This window comes from Pecten maximus, chromosome 5, assembly GCF_902652985.1.
Source record: "Pecten maximus chromosome 5, xPecMax1.1, whole genome shotgun sequence".
Classification (NCBI taxonomy): Eukaryota; Metazoa; Mollusca; class Bivalvia; order Pectinida; family Pectinidae; genus Pecten; species Pecten maximus.
In genome coordinates, this window is record NC_047019.1 from 31,041,410 (window position 1) to 31,063,852 (window position 22,443).

Genomic DNA, 22,443 nt, shown 5'->3' on the forward strand with positions numbered 1-22,443 from the left:
TGATATACACGCATATATGTCTATACATTGTTAAAGGGAGGCTTTGTGGACAGCTTGTCGGTACGACTGTACCATTCGTCCTCGGGCAAATATGGTTGGCGGGAAGTACCTGCTACTGATGCTGGTAATGGCAGCAATACTCTCGATATCAACAGGACACAGGTACGTTTTTTCTACTTGAAGCTTCTGTCTTACGTCAATAAGATATATATAGCATAACAATGTGACTGTATACCTACCCGGCTTTGTTACTAGATGTTAGGAACATGACGACTCCTACCTCTGTCAAACTTTATACGCATAAGGTGCTAGTATCATGTTTGTGCAATCGATTAAGAATATATCGGTGTCCAAATTCGTTACAAGACACAGCAACTTCCAACAATGTTACTAGATAGAGTAGAACAGGGCGACTTATTGTAATGTATTCATCACATACATGTATGCGTTGTATCAGGATACTTGACGTCATTTTCAAATTTAAATAATTTAGTTTAACATCACCTATGTATTTAATTGAAACATCGCTATCCTTTCTGGGTAAGGAATAAACACATTCATCGTTCGAGTGTTTAGACTCTCATTATTATCTAATTCGTCATTTCCATACCAACCCCTACTTGTACACTTCACCTGAGTATTTATAAATGATATATTTACGAATATGCATTTTTATTTGGGTCAAGACTGCCATAGTGTTATCATTTCTGTCTTATTTCATGGATATTTAATCGATGCCAATAATAACTCAAATAACTGATGTCTATCTTACGGTATACATGGACTAGACACTGAGGTATGGTGTTATATTGTTTCCAAAATATATATGTTAGTGTGTATCAAAGTTGTATTGGTAACATTTTTGATAACTTTACTGCATATATTTCCAATTATGAGAAAATTGGTGAACATGTAGACACCTGTATACATAGGTAAACGTTAGGTGTAGAGAACATTCTAAAGCGCCTTACAAAGTAAGGAATTTTCAGTTTTTCGTTAAAGCCCGGAAGTGTAGCTATTTTAAATGGCAGGGACAAATAGCTTCTTTTATCCGAAAGTCTTGGTTTAGATAACAATAACTCAATTAGATTGTCAATTAATCCGCTTGGACATACATTGGAACTTGAGTATTGACAGCCATCCTGTTTACAAACAAACAAGCTGTGCAGGTACATAGGTGTTAGGTACGCTAAAGAAACGAGCGGGGGTCACAGGTTTGTGTCGCGTTAACTAGGGTTAGTCTTCGCCCTGACCACGAAAAATATTCTCCTCAACAGATTCAGTCTTACATAATTAATGATATACACTATTGTGTAACTGTATGGGGCTCAGTGTTATATTTTATACTGTACGGAGCTCAGTGTTAGAGTTATATTTTATACTGTATGGAGCTCAGTGTTAGTTATATTTTATACTGTAAGGAGCTCAGTGTTAGTTATATTTTATACTGTATGGAACTCAGTGTTAGTTATATTTTATACTGTATGGAGCTCAGTGTTAGTTATATTTTATACTGTATGGAGCTCAGTGTTTAGAGTTATATTTTATACTGTACGGAGCTCAGTGTTAGTTATATTTTATACTGTACGGAGCTCAGTGTTAGTTATATTTTATACTGTAAGGAGCTCAGTGTTAGTTATATTTTATACTGTATGGAGCTCAGTGTTATATTTTATACTGTATGGAGCTCAGTGTTAGAGTTATATTTTATACTGTATGGAGCTCAGTGTTAAGAGTTATATTTTATACTGTATGGAGCTCAGTGTTAGAGTTATATTTTATACTGTATGGAGCTCAGTGTTAAGAGTTATATTTTATACTGTATGGAGCTCAGTGTTAGAGTTATATTTTATACTGTATGGAGCTCAGTGTTAGTTATATTTTATACTGTATGGAACTCAGTGTTAGTTATATTTTATACTGTATGGAGCTCAGTGTTATATTTTATACTGTATGGAGCTCAGTGTTAGTTATATTTTATACTGTATGGAGCTCAGTGTTAGTTATATTTTATACTGTACGGAGCTCAGTGTTAGAGTTATATTGTATACTGTATGGAGCTCAGTGTTTAGAGTTATATTTTATACTGTAAGGAGCTCAGAGTTTAGAGTTATATTTTATACTGTATGGAGCTCAGTGTTAGAGTTATAATTTTTATACTGTATGGAGCTCAGTGTTAGAGTTATATTGTATACTGTATGGAGCTCAGTGTTTAGAGTTATATTTTATACTGTATGGAGCTCAGTGTTAGAGTTATAATTTTTATACTGTATGGAGCTCAGTGTTAGAGTTATATTGTATACTGTATGGAGCTCAGTGTTTAGAGTTATATTTTATACTGTATGGAGCTCAGTGTTAGAGTTATATTTTATACTGTACGGAGCTCAGTGTTAGTTATATTTTATACTGTAAGGAGCTCAGTGTTAGAGTTATATTTTATACTGTAAGGAGCTCAGTGTTAGTTATATTTTATACTGTACGGAGCTCAGTGTTAGTTATATTTTATACTGTAAGGAGCTCAGTGTTAGAGTTATATTTTATACTGTATGGAACTCAGTGTTAGTTATATTTTATACTGTAAGGAGCTCAGAGTTTAGAGTTATATTTTATACTGTATGGAACTCAGTGTTAGTTATATTTTATACTGTACGGAGCTCAGTGTTAGTTATATTTTATACTGTAAGGAGCTCAGTGTTCGAGTTATATTTTATACTGTAAGGAGCTCAGTGTTCGAGTTATATTTTATACTGTACGGAGCTCAGTGTTAGAGTTATATTTTATACTGTATGGAGCTCAGTGTTAGTTATATTTTATACTGTATGGAGCTCAGTGTTAGTTATATTTTATACTGTATGGAGCTCAGTGTTAGTTATATTTTATACTGTATGGAGCTCAGTGTTAGTTATATTTTATACTGTATGGAGCTCAGTGTTAAGAGTTATATTTTATACTGTATGGAGCTCAGTGTTAGTTATATTTTATACTGTATGGAACTCAGTGTTAGAGTTATATTTTATACTGTATGGAGCTCAGTGTTAGTTATATTTTATACTGTATGGAGCTCAGTGTTAGAGTTATATTTTATACTGTATGGAGCTCAGTGTTAGTTATATTTTATACTGTATGGAGCTCAGTGTTAGAGTTATATTTTATACTGTATGGAGCTCAGTGTTAGTTATATTTTATACTGTACGGAGCTCAGTGTTAGTTATATTTTATACTGTACGGACCTCAGTGTTAGTTATATTTTATACTGTATGGAGCTCAGTGTTAGTTATATTTTATACTGTATGGAGCTCAGTGTTAGTTATATTTTATACTGTATGGAGCTCAGTGTTAGTTATATTTTATACTGTACGGACCTCAGTGTTAGTTATATTTTATACTGTGTGGAGCTCAGTGTTAGTTATATTTTATACTGTATGGAGCTCAGTGTTAGAGTTATATTTTATACTGTAAGGAGCTCAGTGTTAGTTATATTTTATACTGTATGGAGCTCAGTGTTAGTTATATTTTATACTGTATGGAACTCAGTGTTAGTTATATTTTATACTGTATGGAACTCAGTGTTAGTTATATTTTATACTGTAAGGAGCTCAGTGTTAGTTATATTTTATACTGTATGGAGCTCAGTGTTAGTTATATTTTATACTGTATGGAGCTCAGTGTTAGTTATATTTTATACTGTATGGAACTCAGTGTTAGTTATATTTTATACTGTATGGAGCTCAGTGTTAGAGTTCTATTTTATACTCTATGGAGCTCAGTGTTAGTTATATTTTATACTGTACGGAGCTCAGTGTTAGTTATATTTTATACTGTATGGAGCTCAGTGTTAAGAGTTATATTTTATACTGTATGGAGCTCAGTGTTAGAGTTATATTTTATACTGTATGGAGCTCAGTGTTAAGAGTTATATTTTATACTGTATGGAGCTCAGTGTTAGAGTTATATTTTATACTGTATGGAGCTCAGTGTTAGTTATATTTTATACTGTATGGAACTCAGTGTTAGTTATATTTTATACTGTATGGAGCTCAGTGTTATATTTTATACTGTATGGAGCTCAGTGTTAGTTATATTTTATACTGTATGGAGCTCAGTGTTAGTTATATTTTATACTGTACGGAGCTCAGTGTTAGAGTTATATTGTATACTGTATGGAGCTCAGTGTTTAGAGTTATATTTTATACTGTAAGGAGCTCAGAGTTTAGAGTTATATTTTATACTGTATGGAGCTCAGTGTTAGAGTTATAATTTTTATACTGTATGGAGCTCAGTGTTAGAGTTATATTGTATACTGTATGGAGCTCAGTGTTTAGAGTTATATTTTATACTGTATGGAGCTCAGTGTTAGAGTTATAATTTTTATACTGTATGGAGCTCAGTGTTAGAGTTATATTGTATACTGTATGGAGCTCAGTGTTTAGAGTTATATTTTATACTGTATGGAGCTCAGTGTTAGAGTTATATTTTATACTGTACGGAGCTCAGTGTTAGTTATATTTTATACTGTAAGGAGCTCAGTGTTAGAGTTATATTTTATACTGTAAGGAGCTCAGTGTTAGTTATATTTTATACTGTACGGAGCTCAGTGTTAGTTATATTTTATACTGTAAGGAGCTCAGTGTTAGAGTTATATTTTATACTGTATGGAACTCAGTGTTAGTTATATTTTATACTGTAAGGAGCTCAGAGTTTAGAGTTATATTTTATACTGTATGGAACTCAGTGTTAGTTATATTTTATACTGTACGGAGCTCAGTGTTAGTTATATTTTATACTGTAAGGAGCTCAGTGTTCGAGTTATATTTTATACTGTAAGGAGCTCAGTGTTCGAGTTATATTTTATACTGTACGGAGCTCAGTGTTAGAGTTATATTTTATACTGTATGGAGCTCAGTGTTAGTTATATTTTATACTGTATGGAGCTCAGTGTTAGTTATATTTTATACTGTATGGAGCTCAGTGTTAGTTATATTTTATACTGTATGGAGCTCAGTGTTAGTTATATTTTATACTGTATGGAGCTCAGTGTTAGTTATATTTTATACTGTATGGAGCTCAGTGTTAGTTATATTTTATACTGTATGGAACTCAGTGTTAGAGTTATATTTTATACTGTATGGAGCTCAGTGTTAGTTATATTTTATACTGTATGGAGCTCAGTGTTAGAGTTATATTTTATACTGTATGGAGCTCAGTGTTAGTTATATTTTATACTGTATGGAGCTCAGTGTTAGAGTTATATTTTATACTGTATGGAGCTCAGTGTTAGTTATATTTTATACTGTACGGAGCTCAGTGTTAGTTATATTTTATACTGTATGGAGCTCAGTGTTAGTTATATTTTATACTGTATGGAGCTCAGTGTTAGTTATATTTTATACTGTACGGACCTCAGTGTTAGTTATATTTTATACTGTGTGGAGCTCAGTGTTAGTTATATTTTATACTGTATGGAGCTCAGTGTTAGAGTTATATTTTATACTGTAAGGAGCTCAGTGTTAGTTATATTTTATACTGTATGGAGCTCAGTGTTAGTTATATTTTATACTGTATGGAACTCAGTGTTAGTTATATTTTATACTGTATGGAACTCAGTGTTAGTTATATTTTATACTGTAAGGAGCTCAGTGTTAGTTATATTTTATACTGTATGGAGCTCAGTGTTAGTTATATTTTATACTGTATGGAGCTCAGTGTTAGTTATATTTTATACTGTATGGAACTCAGTGTTAGTTATATTTTATACTGTATGGAGCTCAGTGTTAGAGTTCTATTTTATACTCTATGGAGCTCAGTGTTAGTTATATTTTATACTGTACGGAGCTCAGTGTTAGTTATATTTTATACTGTATGGAGCTCAGTGTTTAGAGTTATATTTTATACTGTAAGGAGCTCAGTGTTAGAGTTATATTTTATACTGTACGGAGCTCAGTGTTAGTTATATTTTATACTGTATGGAGCTCAGTGTTATATTTTATACTGTACGGAGCTCAGTGTTAGTTATATTTTATACTGTATGGAGCTCAGTGTTTAGAGTTATATTTTATACTGTAAGGAGCTCAGTGTTAGTTATATTTTATACTGTACGGAGCTCAGTGTTAGAGTTATATTTTATACTGTATGGAGCTCAGTGTTAGTTATATTTTATACTGTATGGAACTCAGTGTTAGTTATATTTTATACTGTATGGAGCTCAGTGTTAGTTATATTTTATACTGTATGGAGCTCAGTGTTAGTTATATTTTATACTGTATGGAGCTCAGTGTTAGAGTTATATTTTATACTGTATGGAGCTCAGTGTTAGTTATATTTTATACTGTACGGAGCTCAGTGTTAGTTATATTTTATACTGTACGGAGCTCAGTGTTAGTTATATTTTATACTGTAAGGAGCTCAGTGTTAGAGTTATATTTTATACTGTATGGAACTCAGTGTTAGTTATATTTTATACTGTAAGGAGCTCAGTGTTAGAGTTATATTTTATACTGTATGGAACTCAGTGTTAGTTATATTTTATACTGTAAGGAGCTCAGTGTTAGAGTTATATTTTATACTGTATGGAACTCAGTGTTAGTTATATTTTATACTGTATGGAGCTCAGTGTTTAGAGTTATATTTTATACTGTATGGAACTCAGTGTTAGTTATATTTTATACTGTACGGAGCTCAGTGTTAGTTATATTTTATACTGTATGGAGCTCAGTGTTAGAGTTATATTGTATACTGTATGGACCTCAGTGTTAGTTATATTTTATACTGTATGGAACTCAGTGTTAGTTATATTTTATACTGTATGGAACTCAGTGTTAGAGTTATATTTTATACTGTAAGGAGCTCAGTGTTAGTTATATTTTATACTGTATGGAACTCAGTGTTAGTTATATTTTATACTGTACGGAGCTCAGTGTTTAGAGTTATATTTTAGGAGGATGTGTGGTCAGATGAACACTGTAATGTTAAATTCTGGCCCTGTCTCTGTGTTACACGGGATTTTATTACAGTAATAAATCTTCATATCTAGTGAGACTAATGGGGCAGAGATATCGATTTTTCTTCAACTTTCTGTTCAGTTGTGTTGATATTAACAGATCGAAACATGTTGATAATATCATAATCACTCGTGATGTCAACATCGTCCTAGAAAACCCACTGAAACCGTTGATATTATCACGTTTCTAAGGACGTATACAGTTACGGCGTTTTGGTTTCTATGTATTGTTTCACAAGCCCACTGAAGCCGTTGATATTATCGCGTTTCTAAGGACGTATACAGTTACGGCGTTTTGGTTTCTATGTATTGTTTCACAATTAATCGAGGATTCATATCCTTCTAACACTTTTAATTTAATCTGTACAACGGTACCACATTAATCTAAATACCTAACTATATATCGGATTGAGACATTAAATGCATCCTGGAAAGCATGAAGTATGATATATAAAAAAAATTAACTAGAAATGGCGGAAAAAAAATACATCCAGTAGCGTTCTACTAACTGATCAGGAAGTAATATAAGCTCGATGACACAGACGACAACTAATTATTATAGGTGTTGTCCCGTCCCATAGACGTGTATTATGTTGAAGCTCAAATCATTACGTGTACATATCAAAATAGAAATTTCACCAATGTCCTTTAGGTAAAATATATAATCCCTTTACCTAACACATAGAACGATCCAAGGCCACTGTGAACCCGGAATATCTAAATTAGACACATATATATAATATTAGAAACCATCGTGTTTCTTTTTGTAAATAAGCACATTTTATAGGGCGACCTAGCTTGGTCTGATTTTCCAACAGTATATTTTCTTTAGATTTTACCGGATTGATAAGTCAGTCCCGACATAAACATGTTTGTACAGTGGAACTTCGTTAACTCGAAGTCGACGGGACCACGAAAAAACTTCGAGTTATCCGAGTGTTCGATGTAATGTTTCGTTATGTCACTTGTAATTTGGTGTAGTTTTGCCGATATACAGTCACGATAAAGTTTCTTTCACTTAGTCACTTCAATAACGATCTGATGTGCAAGTCATGTTTGCGAAAGGTAAACGATAAAACGGAATTCGACAAAATAACAAGTTATTCATGTCAAATCAAATAACCGTTTAAGTTTAACACAGATTGCATGCAAAACGTAACCGAACCACTACCTTTTATTGGACATATAAAATACTGTTTGATCGGCCTACTTACTTTGTATATAGTCCTGAGGTGGTAGGACCACTTTATTGATTAAGTAAAGCTGGACCGGAGTCGTGTCCCTATATAACTACTTCCTTTATAACGACTTGAGTAATTCACAGTTGGCCCGGGGCGTTTTGATGTAATTAAAACAAGTATTTGAATTTCAAACGCCGAGACACTAGTTGTAGCTGTTAATACTATAATAGAATACTGTACGGTAACCAAACCACGGGTTTAGATATATAAACTGTGTATATATGTCTGTGGTCAAACGTACGCGTATAATTACCTGGACAGGAACAGGTGTATTTATCAATTATTCAATAAGAACGTGAACACTGGATCTGTATAGATCTAGCATCGTAAAATCATTGGTGCCGTGATAGCTGTAAGCATCCTAAAAAGCACAACTTTATCTAAAGAGTATGAAACTTTACCGACGAATTCAAAAATTTCATTGTGGGATGTTTGTTTCATATCAAACTGGTCAAAGACGAATACGATTAAATACATGTAAATATAGACATAAGTATTACAGATTCATCACAAGTAAACCAACTTTCTTTTATTACGTAACAAACCCCGAAAGTTATATTTCACCACTGACATGAAATAAGATACAAAAGAACCAGAACCAAACAGACACAGTGTCAGTCACCAAAACCAAACACACACAGTGTCCGTCACCAGAACCAAACACACACAGTATCAGTCACCAAAACCAAACACACACAGTGTCCGTCACCAGAACCAAACACACACACAGTATCAGTCACCAGAACCAAACACACACAGTATCAGTTACCAGAACCAAACACACACACAGTATCAGTTACCAAAACCAAACACACACAGTATCAGTCACCAGAACCAAACACACACAGTGTCAGTCACCAGAACCAAACACACACACAGTATCAGTCACCAGAACCAAACACACACACACACACACACACACACACACCCACACACACACACACACACACACACACACACACACCCACACACACACACACACACACACACACACGAGAGAGAGTATCAGTCACCAGAACCAAACACGCACAGTCACTATAATTAAACGAACCTGCTTGCTTTGAAAGTTTTACTTCCGTCACGTGATTTTTTAAAATATATTTCAACTATTCCCAAAAACTACAACGACGGCTCGTACTACCGAAAAAAAGATTCTGCGTGATTTAAGTATAAAATTCATCATCGTGTAATAGAACGCGTGCAAATAGCTATTAGGTTCTTACTCAATAGCCATGTTTCTGCATGCTAATGTATATTGACTGAGCATACAGTACCCGTTATAGTCTACACTTTAGCAGACAACCGGAACGGTTACATCAGCACACGTATTAAGTTTTGCATAAGTGTCACGCACGTTGAATGAAGAAAATATGACAAAAGAAATGTCCAATATCTGCTCACGTACTATGACGAGAACATCAACACACGTCAAAAACCTCCTCATGTATCCTGACGAGAACAGTAACAACAAACGTCTGAAATCTCCTCACGTGCCCTGACGAGTAGAGTAACAAATGTCAAAAATCTCCTCACGTACCCTGACGAGTACAGTAACAAACGTCAAAAATCTCCTCACGTACCCTGACGAGTACAGTAACAAACGTCAAAAATCTCTTCACGTGCCCTGACGAGTACAGTGACAAACGTCAAAAATCTCATGTGCCCTGACGAGTACAGTAACAGACATCAAAAATCTATTCACGTTCCCTGACGAGTACAGTAACAAACGTCAAAAATCTCACGTGCCCTGACGAGTACAGTAACAGACGTCAAAACTCTTTTCACGAGCCCTGACGAGTACAGTAACAAACGTCAAAAATCTCACGTGCCCTGACGAGTACAGTAACAAACGTCAAAAATCTCCTCACGTACCCTGACGAGTACAGTAACAACAGACATCAAAAATCTCCTCACGTGCCCTGACGAGTACAGTAACAAACGTCAAAAATCTCCTCGCGTACCCTGACGAGAATCGTAATTAACGTCAAAAATATCACGTGCCCTGACGAGTACAGTAACAGACGTCAAAAATCTCTTCAAGTGCCCTGACGAGTACAGTAACAGACGTAAAAAATCTCTTCATGTGCCCTGACGAGTACAGTAACAAACGTAAAAAATCTCACGTGCCCTGACGAGTACAGTAACAGTTGTCAAAAATCTCTTCACGAGCCCTGACGAGTACAGTAGCAAACGTCAAAAATCTCTTCACGTGCCCTGACGAGTACAATAACAAACGTCAAAAATCTCTTCACGTGCCCTGACGAGTACAGTAACAAACGTCAAAAATCTCACGTGCCCTGACGAGTACAGTAACAGTTGTCAAAAATCTCTTCACGAGCCCTGACGAGTACAGTAGCAAACGTCAAAAATCTCTTCACGTGCCCTGACGAGTACAATAACAAACGTCAAAAATCTCACGTGCCCTGACGAGTACAGTAACAAACGTCAATAAATTGGGCAGTTGATAGAGTTGTTTTTTCTTTTTCTTTGCCTTCCCCTCAGTACAAAGTATTTGAGGACTTTTTGTGTTAGAACTATAAGAATTTCTAATTTGATAATTCTGCATTAGACCTACGAGTACATAATCATTTTATTGTTTGGCATCGTGCTATGTTGTATAAGTTGTTTGTAGGTCAGGTTTTACCAGCCTACCTTTATAAGAACACCTCGCCAGTAAGACTGTAAGCGGGTTAACCTGGTTCCCGCAGACAATCATGTGCCCTCACTGGAGTGTGACATTTCTATCACGTCTCTACCCAATATCATGTTATCAGTTCTTACATGATTATTGTCACGTGTAATCACAAAACAGGTTTAGCACATAAGGTCAACGTAGGTGTTTAGAAGGTTCTTCGAATTGTATTATGGTTATAGCAGTCTAAAGGAGGAATAATGGCCTCTCAGAAAACTGTTCTCTGTCTACTTCCAGGTTCATAAAACTGTGTGTTATTAAAACATGTTTGCATATTTGTTTAAGATTTGCCGTTACACAACAGTCCGTGTATTTTTTTTAGTTTGTGATGTCGTTTCATCGTTACACAACAGTCAGTTTATGTTAAACAGTCAGTTTATTTGTTTAGTTTGTGATGTCGTTTTATCGTACCACAACAGTCCGTGTATCTGTTTAGTTTGTGATGTCGTTTTGTCGTTACACAACAGTCCGTGTATCTGTTTAGTTTGTGATGTCGTTTTATCGTTACACAATATTCCGTTCATCTGTTTATTCATCTTTAAGGGTTAGCGAAGATTCTGTTAAGTTTGTGATGCCGTTTTATTGTTACACAACAGTCCGTGTACCTACATGTCTTTTTTATTGTTTGACATTATAAACGATGGTCCGATATTATTCTCTGGTGAACTAGTTAAATGTCGGGAGACGGCCGTCATAATTCGATGGCTGATTAATCTACTACATGTACCATTTACAATGACAGTTTAATGAAGGTATTGAATATAAAAAGTGAAATTAAAGTCAAATCTAGCAGAAGCATATGCATACCAGAAATTTACAGGGGAACGCCAAACTGTTCACTGTCGCGAATTGTCTTCTCAGATAGAATGTGTCAATATCTAAATATAGCTTATAACCGGTTGTTGTTTGTCAGATTCGTTTGGCAACAGTTCAATTTCAAGGCGTATAAAAGATGGTAATGAAGCTCGAATTTCTTGTCTGATTTTAAGAATGAAAAGAAACGTGACAGCCTGATCCGGGTAGATATTAGAGACACCTTTAGGGTACAATCTAGCACACGAACATTAACAAGAATAGCAAGAAAAACACCAATTTATCTGATTCGTATTTCTATGTAGACTATGATGATAAGACATTGAATCTATGATGCTACGTATCAACCTAATCATTGCAGTATTGGGACATCCTATATAGGCTAATATATATAGGTATTATTTGTATAACTACACAGCTTAGCTGACATCCTAGATACATTTGTATTACTTTACAGTTAAGCTGACATCATGGGAACATTTGTATTACTATACAGCTTAGCTGACATCCTGGGTACATTTGTATTACTACACAGCTTAGCTGATATCCTGGGTACATTTGTATTACTACACAGCTAAGCTGACATCCTGGGTACATTTGTATTAATATACAGCTTAGCTGATATCCTGGGTACATTTGTTTTACTATACAGCTTAGCTGACATCCTAGGTGCACATTTGTATTACTATACAGCTTAGTTGATATCCTGGGAACATTTGTATTCGATGACATGCATGTTTACAAAATCGTTACGCATGGGTAACCCGGATTAGATCTATAAAGCAGAGGTATGACTCGGAATGTACTTAAGACAGGACCAGGAAGTAGGGGTAGCATTACAGGTATCTAGATGGTTATTGGACGATTGATATCAGGATGGCATTTGGTTCTTGGAAAATCAAAACCATATACTTCATCAGAATATCCTTAAAGAGGCTTGCCCGCAGAGAGATCAGAAAAATTGGCAAATAGAAAAAGATTTTTTACACATGACAGATTGTTGGAATTGTTGAGTTTTTCATTTTATTTTCCTTATAAAACGCTGAAAAGTGATATTAAAACCTCATTTTTAAATATTATTTATTTAATCGCAACCCGCAATAAGTCTAATTTGATTGACACATCAAAGAAACAAGCACGTGCACAGTGCCGCACAGTGATAACTTCAAAGGCAGCGGCGATTTACAAAGAAGATTTGCCGTTATATTCCATACATTTCCCTCTCAGGTTGAGTTTTCAAACGTCTTTTAAATACATATTCTGTAATTGTTTTCAAGAAATAAAGTCGGAAAGCCTCTAATTTTGTCACATAGAAACGTGTACTGAAGTTTATTTAGTGATCGGAGATGTGCCGTTTACCGGTCCGTCTGCGGGTAAGCCTCTTTAAGTATATGTTGTCTAAATCAATGTTATGTAGTGGAACTGGACTGGGCTGAACGCCGTCAAACTGAGATTTCGTCTTACAACAGATGTTTACATTGTGAAGCACACTAAATGTTTGGTATGTGCTCATTTTATCTGTTTTAAAACAACTCAATAAACAATAAAATAAACATGTTATCCAACGATTTTTATTTTAATCATATTTATATACAGATTAAGTCCACACTGGTGATATATGTAGTTCTTCCGAATTTCACACACCGCCTCGTGACTTCTCCACTGCGTAATACGTTGGTGTAGATGGGATTATATAATAAAACTGTCGTGAATACGTAGGTCTGAAACCACAGGTACAAGGTGATGGATTACTCTACGTCTAGGATAATTGACAACGCATATATTGATTAAAAGTTATCAAATTAAAAACCAAAACCCCACTCCTACCATGCAGGATATAGTGTGTGTATCAACTGCCAGGTAATACTCTCCTGTGTTATGTAGTGTGATTTTACTCGCTTGTTGACGACTTACATACCTAGGTAATATATAGTGCTCAGGAGTCCGTTAATTCTACTAAATTAAATCATATATATGACTGATTAGTGATTTCATTTATAAGTTGTGTGCTTACTGGGTAAGACAAATTTCCGGAATTATTTATCTCTCATTTGCTCATGGCTAAGTAAAATATAACGGATTTGAAACGACTTGATGTTAAATTTATTAAAATCTTTATTAAATTTATATAAATTGAGCCATTGGCAGGTCTGATACAAAATTTATATCCAAGATTGATGAATAAAATGTGTCATTTGCTCTCGTTTTATCCTACGTTTATCAGACAACCCGACAAGAATGGTTGCAAATAGTTACGATTTACAATAGGTCATGTACTAAAACACTGATTTCATATAATGGTGATATAAAACTTCAAATTGACAAAAAATTTATAAAAATATATTCTATATACTCGTCCGTAATATTATAAGGATGCTTCCATTTTCTGATAGATGATTAAGTAATACTAGCAGATATCTCGTTCCCTCTTCTCTTCTTCCTTTTATGTCTCCTTTCTCTCTTATCTTTGTATTTCCTTTTCTAAATCAGCTTCTACTTTTTATCCAAACTATCCCCCAATCCCATTTTTCAATTAGCTCCAGTCAATATATTCATTTGTTGATTGTTTCAATTCTACATACACTATACTGCCCAATAATTAAGAATGTAATAGTAGATTATAGTAGATTTAAAATACACCAAAAATGTATGAGTGTTCATAAAAAATGATTACATGTAAATAATTAAGAGAGTATTGATGTATATGTTTGTCTGGAACTTAAAAAAAAAGAAAAGGAGTAATACTAGCACCATAACAGTATATTTACATTCCTAATGTGGTTTGCTGATATGAACATACCAAGTGAAAACAACAAACATATGACCATGAATACACTATGAAAACCGTATGAAAACATTGTCTCTCGTGCAAATCACCCGATTAATAGGGTCATATTAATACGCCATCGACAGTAAGACAGGAAGAGTAGCTTCCCTTGGATCGATAACGTTGATACGAGATAAGTGTTAAAAATATTGAGAGAGCATATTCATTTTAATTAATTTACCACAATTCAAGAATTAAATAATAAATAAACATTATACAAAATTAAACAAAAAAGACCGGAAAATGCGGAACGACATTAAACAATGGCGTGGTGCATAGGCGGAAGCGCGCCACGGGATATGTAGCTAGTTACTGGTATTCATAGCCGCAATGAAAATTTAAAAAATCTATTCAATCCATATATGACAGACGGTGGTGACGTCGGCCTTTTTATTTTACGGTAAAACGTGTGTGATAATTGAGAGAATACATACCTCAGTAAAATGACGAATACTGTATCTGGATCATTTGATTCTCCACATGTCGGCTCGGTTGAAGCCTGGTGTTGTGTAGATGAGCCTTGTGTTAATATGATCAACCGAAAACATTATCATTTAACTGACTTTTATCCTGGAAAGTAACACTTGATGAAAGGCAAATGCGCGTACTGTCGGGTCGGATACTATAATACTCCTCTAAATCAGATTACTGCGGAAACATCAGGCGATCACTTACTAAAGCGGAAATCAGTATTCTCTTATGAATAGTAAATAAATGATTTATTGAAATACATATGATTGAAGTAATAGATACAGTCAATGCCGAACACTGAAGATAAAACGTTACCATACATTTGTTTCGATCAAGGCGTTAAGAAATGTGAAGATAAAGAAGTAAGTAATGGAGGTACACATATGACATACGACAGTGATCTGTACTGTCATAAGAACTTTAACCAGTGTTTATAAGTAGTAAATACACAATAGTACTCACACCACCGTCAGTAGTAGGAAATGAATTATTAGTCTTATTTTGCATTGTACAGTTCTAAAGGTTGTGAACATTGATCAACTTGGATTTAGAGTTATAAAACCAGTCTGTTAACACGTGGTCTACATGTTTGCTTTTACCCAATTTAGTTTCCGTTTTTTGAACTTTATTGTCTCATGAATAACGTTAGCATGACAACAAAATCAGGAGATATATAATACATTGGTAAGTGATAGAGCGAGCTAATTAGGTCTAGTGACTCTGGTATGAAGGACTTTATGTTCTATTAGATTAGTATTTATGACATCGTTTTGTCTTTGGCCAGTCCAGGTAAAAGACTGGCAAGATCTAAATGATATTCGTATCTCATTTCATTCTAATATTTGTGTTTTAGAAATAGTGATAGCGAAAACACTGACGACAGTGATGAGGACGACAGGAGTGATGACCGTGGCGATGACGATGGCGATGACGATGGCGATGACGATAGCGGAGAAGATGACAGCGATGAAGACAAGAGTACGTGCCCAGGCGAAACGAAAAATCACGTGTGCTGCAACTACGTGGATCACGTGATCCCAGTGTCACGGTGGAAAGAACACCCGTGTAACGGATCAGAGGATTACAGAAGTGAAAGGCCATATGGTGGGGAACCCGTGTAAGTCTACGTCATAAGTATGGTTATAGAAACACCTTACACCACCCGTGTAAGTCTACGTCATAAGTGTGTAGATATACAACACCTTACACCACCCGTGTAAGTCTACGTCATAAGTGTGTAGATATATAACACCTTACACCACCCGTGTAAGTCTACCTCATAAGTGTGTAGATATACAACACCTTACACCACCCGTGTAAGTCTACATCATAAGTGTGTAGATATATAACACCTTACACCACCCGTGTAAGTCTACATCATAAGTGTGTAGATATATAGCACCTTACACCACCCGTGTAAGTCTACATCATAAGTGTGTAGATATATAACACCTTACACCACCCGTGTAAGTCTACGTCATAAGTGACTAGATATATAGCACCTTACACCACCCGTGTAAGTCATACGTCATAAGTATGTGTATAGACAACACCTTACACCACCCGTGTAAGTCTACGTCATAAGTGTGTAGATATATAACACCTTACACCACCCGTGTAATTCTACGTCATAAGTGTGTAGATATATAGCACCTTACACCACCCGTGTAAGTCTACGTCATAAGTGTGTAGATATATAACACCTTACACCACCCGTGTAAGTCTACGTCATAAGTGTGTAGATATATAGCACCTTACACCACCCGTGTAAGTCTACGTCATAAGTGTGTAGATATATAGCACCTTACACCACCCGTGTAAGTCTACGTCATAAGTGTGTAGATATATAACACCTTACACCACCCGTGTAAGTCTACGTCATAAGTGTGTAGATATATAGCACCTTACACCACCCGTGTAAGTCTACATCATAAGTGTGTAGATATATAGCACCTTACACCACCCGTGTAAGTCTACGTCATAAGTGTGTAGATATATAACACCTTACACCACCCATGTAAGTCTACCTCATAAGTGTGTAGATATACAACACCTTACACCACCCGTGTAAGTCTACATCATAAGTGTGTAGATATATAGCACCTTACACCACCCGTGTAAGTCATACGTCATAAGTATGTGTATAGATAACACCTTACACCACCCGTGTAAGTCATACGTCATAAGTATGTGTATAGATAACACCTTACACCACCCGTGTAAATCTACGTCATAAGTGTGTAGATATATAGCACCTTACACCACCCGTGTAAGCCTACGTCATAAGTTTGTAGTCACCCGTGTAAGTCATACGTCATAAGTATGTATATATATGACACCTTACAACACCTGTGTAAGTCATACGTCATAAGTGTGTAGATATATAACATCATGCTGTGGCCAATTAGGCTAGCTTGTCTGTATGCATAATCACATTTTATATGTGCATATGCAGACTACCGCGTTGACCGTGTATACCAGTTTGGTTTCATTTGATCACATTTCTGACAATGCACTATGATGATTGTAGATCATCGACATTTTTAAAAATAGTTTTTATTTGTCCTCGCGACAAAGAAAAGAATGTGCCATTTTAAATTAACAAAGAGCAGTTCGCCGGGAAAAACAACATTCGTAGTCGACTTTTCCCCCCCTGATATATACCTTTTTGAGGTGCTTGCTACTATTAAGATCCCCGAGATTTAAAATCGTCCTTTTACTTCACAGATGCTACAAGCAGAGAGTATATTACGTGACAATTCAAGTTTATTTCAAGGTCTGCTGTGAAGGATGGGTGAAGGACGAATACGGCCGCTGTACAGTTCGTAAGTACACTTTTATCTGATATAGTTTGTGATGTTGGTAGTGTAGTGGTCTGTGTGATGTCGGTAGTGTAGTGGTCTGTGTAATATGTCTTCATGGAAAAGATATAGTCTTCTACCCCATGTTCGTTGTAACTAAGGAAACTGTTGCTATATATGCAACAGATCAGTTGATATAATACTCACAATGATAATCTTATCATAGATTTATCACAGAAAAAAATCATTTCAATGGTTATCTAAAACTGAAGATGGATTTGTTGTTGTTTGTGTTTTAATTTTATCTGTATATTTTGAGCCTTTCTAGCAGATACTATGACAATAGGATAATAGTGTTTGTTAAAGCAAGAATTGTTTGCCTGGCATTTCTAAAAAGTTTCGATGAAGTAAAATGTTTACTCTTCCGTAGCGCAGTCGTTTTTTCCTCTCGTGCTTTGTCAAGGGTTTGCGGATAATTCTTTGCCTTGTTTATTTTTGCCATAATTGAATAATGGCTAATTTCTATCCATCAGTATTTGTCTGTTTTTGAAAATTTGATAACACATTACGTTCAACTTAGTGACGGGCGGGCTAAAGTTGTTAATTGGTCTCTTAGAGGTAATATACTTACGTATACACCATAATCGATCGGCACAGAGGTGTTAAATAGGAAGAGAGTGGGACACCAACACACGGACAGGTATATGTCCCCTATTATCTGGATGACGTCATTGTCGTCAATGTTTTTCCTATTGTCATTTGAAATAACCTCGAGTGGTTCAGATTATACACATGTAGGTTATACTCTTTTGAGGTCAAAATTGAAATTCTGAAATTTATTGAATGATGGTTGTTTGCACTTCCCGACCTAGATTTTGACATTTCTTTCGGCTTATTTCGGGTATATTTTGGTCCTGATTTTATGTACTGATATCTTGTGTCGTTTGTGTAAAGGTAATGATATCTTGTGTCGTTTGTGTAAAGGTAATGATATCTTGTGTCTTTTGTGTAAAGGTAATGATATCTTGTGTCCTTTTGTGTAAAGGTACTGCTATAGTGTGTCTTTTGTGTAAAGGTACTGATGTCTTGCGTCTTTTGTGTAAATGTACTCTATATTGTGTCTTTTGTGTAAAGTAACTGATATGTTGTGCCTTTTCTGTAATCCGATCAGCTGCAGCTCCCGAGATACAGTGTGAAAATGGCGGCACTCCAGACCCTGATGGCAATGCCTATTGCCTATGTACCAGTGACTTCACGGGAAGACAATGCGAGACAGGTAAATAGTAGAACAACAAGAATGAGGCGAACATATATCAGACCAATACTATAAACTGTTGTTGTAAATGAATAGACTTTTAAAATGTTAACATTATTTTAATGTTAACAAAATTAGTAAGAGTGTACTCCATTTTTGCTAATTAGTGTTAGAATTTATAATAAAAAAAGAAAATATTTAGACAAGTCCAACTTGAGTAAGTGTTGTTTACACTTTTGACCACAATTAACCTGGTATATTTGTTATCATGCTTATACTTGGTGTGTTACAGCTGTGTGTACACCTCGGTGTGACAATGGTGGGGAGTGTATCGCCGAGAACGGCCACTCATCATGTCTCTGTACAGAAGGGTTCACCGGTACTCGGTGTGACCAACGTAAGTATCACGAGATGACCAATGGTATTTCTGGGTTACTACATGTACCAGTCGAGGATGGTAGCTAAACAATGTGTTTGATAGTGTAGTAAAAGACGAATGGTGACCCCACGATGAATCGGAGAATGTTCGTTTATCACATTAAATTGAATGATAAATATTTGTAGCGTATATACGACATTTAGCAACCTCTATGATGTACTGGTTTGTGAACAATAATTAACTTGTTTTTGAACGATGTGTCTATTCCAGCTGTGTGTCCCGAAAGGTGTCAGAATGGAGGGTCGTGTGTATCACAAGGATACTATGCTGCATGTGAATGTCCCCATGGATTCTCAGGCGCAGCGTGTGAACACAGTACGTATCATCAGATATCATTGATATGATAAGTCGACGCTCATTTTAGGTTTAAGTTTCTCTGATCCAAATATCGACCGCTAAACATCTGTTTCTCCATGTGCCTATTTAGGGAACATTGATGACATTAATTGCACATTTCCCCATCTTTCTTTTCACTCCTGTCCGCTCTTTCTATGCTTTATTCCTGTTTAAGAATTTTATCAATACTTAAGAAAAAATGAGACTTAAGTATTTTATTAAACTAAGTATGATTAAAGAATTTTTATGAATCCCGCTCCAGGTTGTTAAATCACTTGACAGCCATCCTCTTATGTCCCTGGTTGTTGTGTCACTTTGACAACCATCTTCATATCATCCTAGCTGTTGTTATACTCTTCACTAAGATGTTTATTTTTTACTCAATGACAAACAAATTACTTGTTCTTTTTTCCGAAATATTTCATTTACGTTTAATTGTATTCGTCTCTTTGATTTGGATAGAGGTGCGACCAGGCACATGCCCGTCCATCCGGGACATTGGGGATCCACGTGATTCGCAATCCAGGTGTGTTTTTGATGACAATTGTCCTGATAGCGACAAATGCTGCCCCTCACAGTATGGGAAATTCTGTGTGACTCCGGGTACGCCCACATGTCTGTACAATGGCAAGCACTACAAGGAGGGTGAGGAATTCAGTCGAAGTTCTTGTGAGAAATGCACGTGCATCCGGCCGTCCATCCTCCATCACACTGATGATGAGTTTGCTTGTTACACGATTGACTGCCCACCAATAAGCTGTCCAGATTACACTTACCCCACGGACATGTGCTGTCCCGTGTGTGCAGGTAAACTGAACATTTGATACATAGTGATATTACACCCTTCTCCCTACATGTTATGAGTTTTGCCTTTTACCTATAAATCTTAATCTTTCACTTTATGATAAAAGGGAAGTAACTTAAAACCTCTATAAAAGAGGAAAGTCGACTGTAGGTACATGACAATGTATGTATATAACGGCATTTAGAACAATGAATCTATAGAATGTAATTTTGGTCGTATGTATATATTATAGATAATAATTATAATGGATGTATTGGCTTATTGTTCTCATCTCTTTTTATTTATTCAAGGTACCCTTCCACGTGGTAAGTATCATCACTTTGAAAACGTCCATTTACTAACTGATATTTAAATATGATAATATTAGCCTTAATCCCGAAGTGCTATATACTTTCAAATTAGTGATACTTCTTTTTGTTTAAATTGTCTTGTTATACATTAATAAATACTGTACGTTTTAAAACTTGTTTGGGCTCAGAGCTTATTTGGTGAATTCACGAATGTGAGGCATTACCCATTTACAATATTTTGTTATATTATTACATTACATTAACGTGTTGTTCGACCTTTTATGCAGGTTTATGCTAATATCAAAGATGTTAGCAATAAGCATTTGGTCAAAAGATAGGTTCTTGGGATTAAAGTATGCAAATAAGAGCAAAACTACCAATGTTTGCTTATTGTGCAAACTGTATCGTACATGAAGCCTTCATGCCACAATTTAAGTTATCAATAAAGGCAATTACGCCTCGAAATATTATTATCAAATAAATGACCCAGAAGACAGTATCTACATCCTCCATATTTGCTTTTAAATGTTATTTTCTGATGTTTCCGCAGAACCACAGATATCAGATTGTCCAACTCAGGCTGTAGATGTAGCAGTCCAACCAGATAGGAACATCATCAGCGTCGCTGAAAGGTTTAAGAGTATCAAGGCCCGTGACCACAAGATGGAAGTTCTTAAGGTGAAATTCTCTCATGCCTACTTGAGTTCGTGTGCCTGTAACTACACCGAACTTGACATTCAACATATATCTGTCGTGTCAGAACCTGACGCTTATGGACGAGTGGCCTATTGCTCCTTTACAGTCAAGGTTGTCGGTACGTAAAAATATCGTTAGGACAGCAGAGGGACGAAATAAAATAGAATCACCGTATTTTAATGTTGGTTGTACGGTTGGTTTTATATCTGATCCCAGTGAAGAGGGTCATCTCGTTACTTTAAAACTGTGTAAACAAGAGGGTATGCGTTGTTGCTTGTTTTCCTCGTCTTTCGGTATCTCTCCAGGTTCATTTTTCATTGGATGTTTCGGTAATTTCTTTATCTTTTGTTTTTACAAGGACGTATTTGTAAAAAAAATATTAGTCCCTACTTCTACTATATCAACATGGTGTAACACTTGAAAAGTCGAAAGTAGGAGTCGAGTTTCAATTTACTTCGAATTTAACTACAGTCCGACTAAAATATCAAATGCACACACCCTACAGTAACGTACCTTGGTTTAGAATCCTTAAATATCAATGCATCTTATTCTTTTGTCGCGTTTAAATGATGAGGAAATTTACACAAAACCTTTACTGTCATGATAGCCGACTGTGGAACGGAAGTAGGGTAGATATTTTAGAGCGGGTTTTCTTCGGGTAATCAGATTAGTCGACAGCTCTGTAAACGATACTGACTACGTCCGTTCCACAGTCGATACATCGTCCGATCTTAGTAGTGTTACACCTTGTTGATATAGTGGGAGCTAATGGTTTTTCTA

General features: G+C 35.6%; 1 protein-coding gene across 2 annotated transcripts in view; it reads left to right on the forward strand.

Annotated features, from left to right (window-relative positions):
- LOC117327786 (protein jagged-1a-like) overlaps positions 1-22,443 on the forward strand; it is a 25,855-nt gene continuing 3,412 nt past the window's right edge. Inside the window, exons 1-9 of one of the 2 annotated variants that reach the window (XM_033884958.1) lie at positions 1-162; positions 15,895-16,158; positions 17,769-17,866; positions 19,014-19,118; positions 19,390-19,494; positions 19,747-19,851; positions 20,335-20,679; positions 20,968-20,982; positions 21,518-21,781. In XM_033884958.1, coding sequence (XP_033740849.1) covers positions 92-162; positions 15,895-16,158; positions 17,769-17,866; positions 19,014-19,118; positions 19,390-19,494; positions 19,747-19,851; positions 20,335-20,679; positions 20,968-20,982; positions 21,518-21,781 — 1,372 coding nt within the window. In that variant the 5' untranslated portion in view covers positions 1-91. The remainder of the gene's footprint in view (positions 163-15,894; positions 16,159-17,768; positions 17,867-19,013; positions 19,119-19,389; positions 19,495-19,746; positions 19,852-20,334; positions 20,680-20,967; positions 20,983-21,517; positions 21,782-22,443) is intronic. The other variant, XM_033884960.1, reaches the window with a different exon arrangement.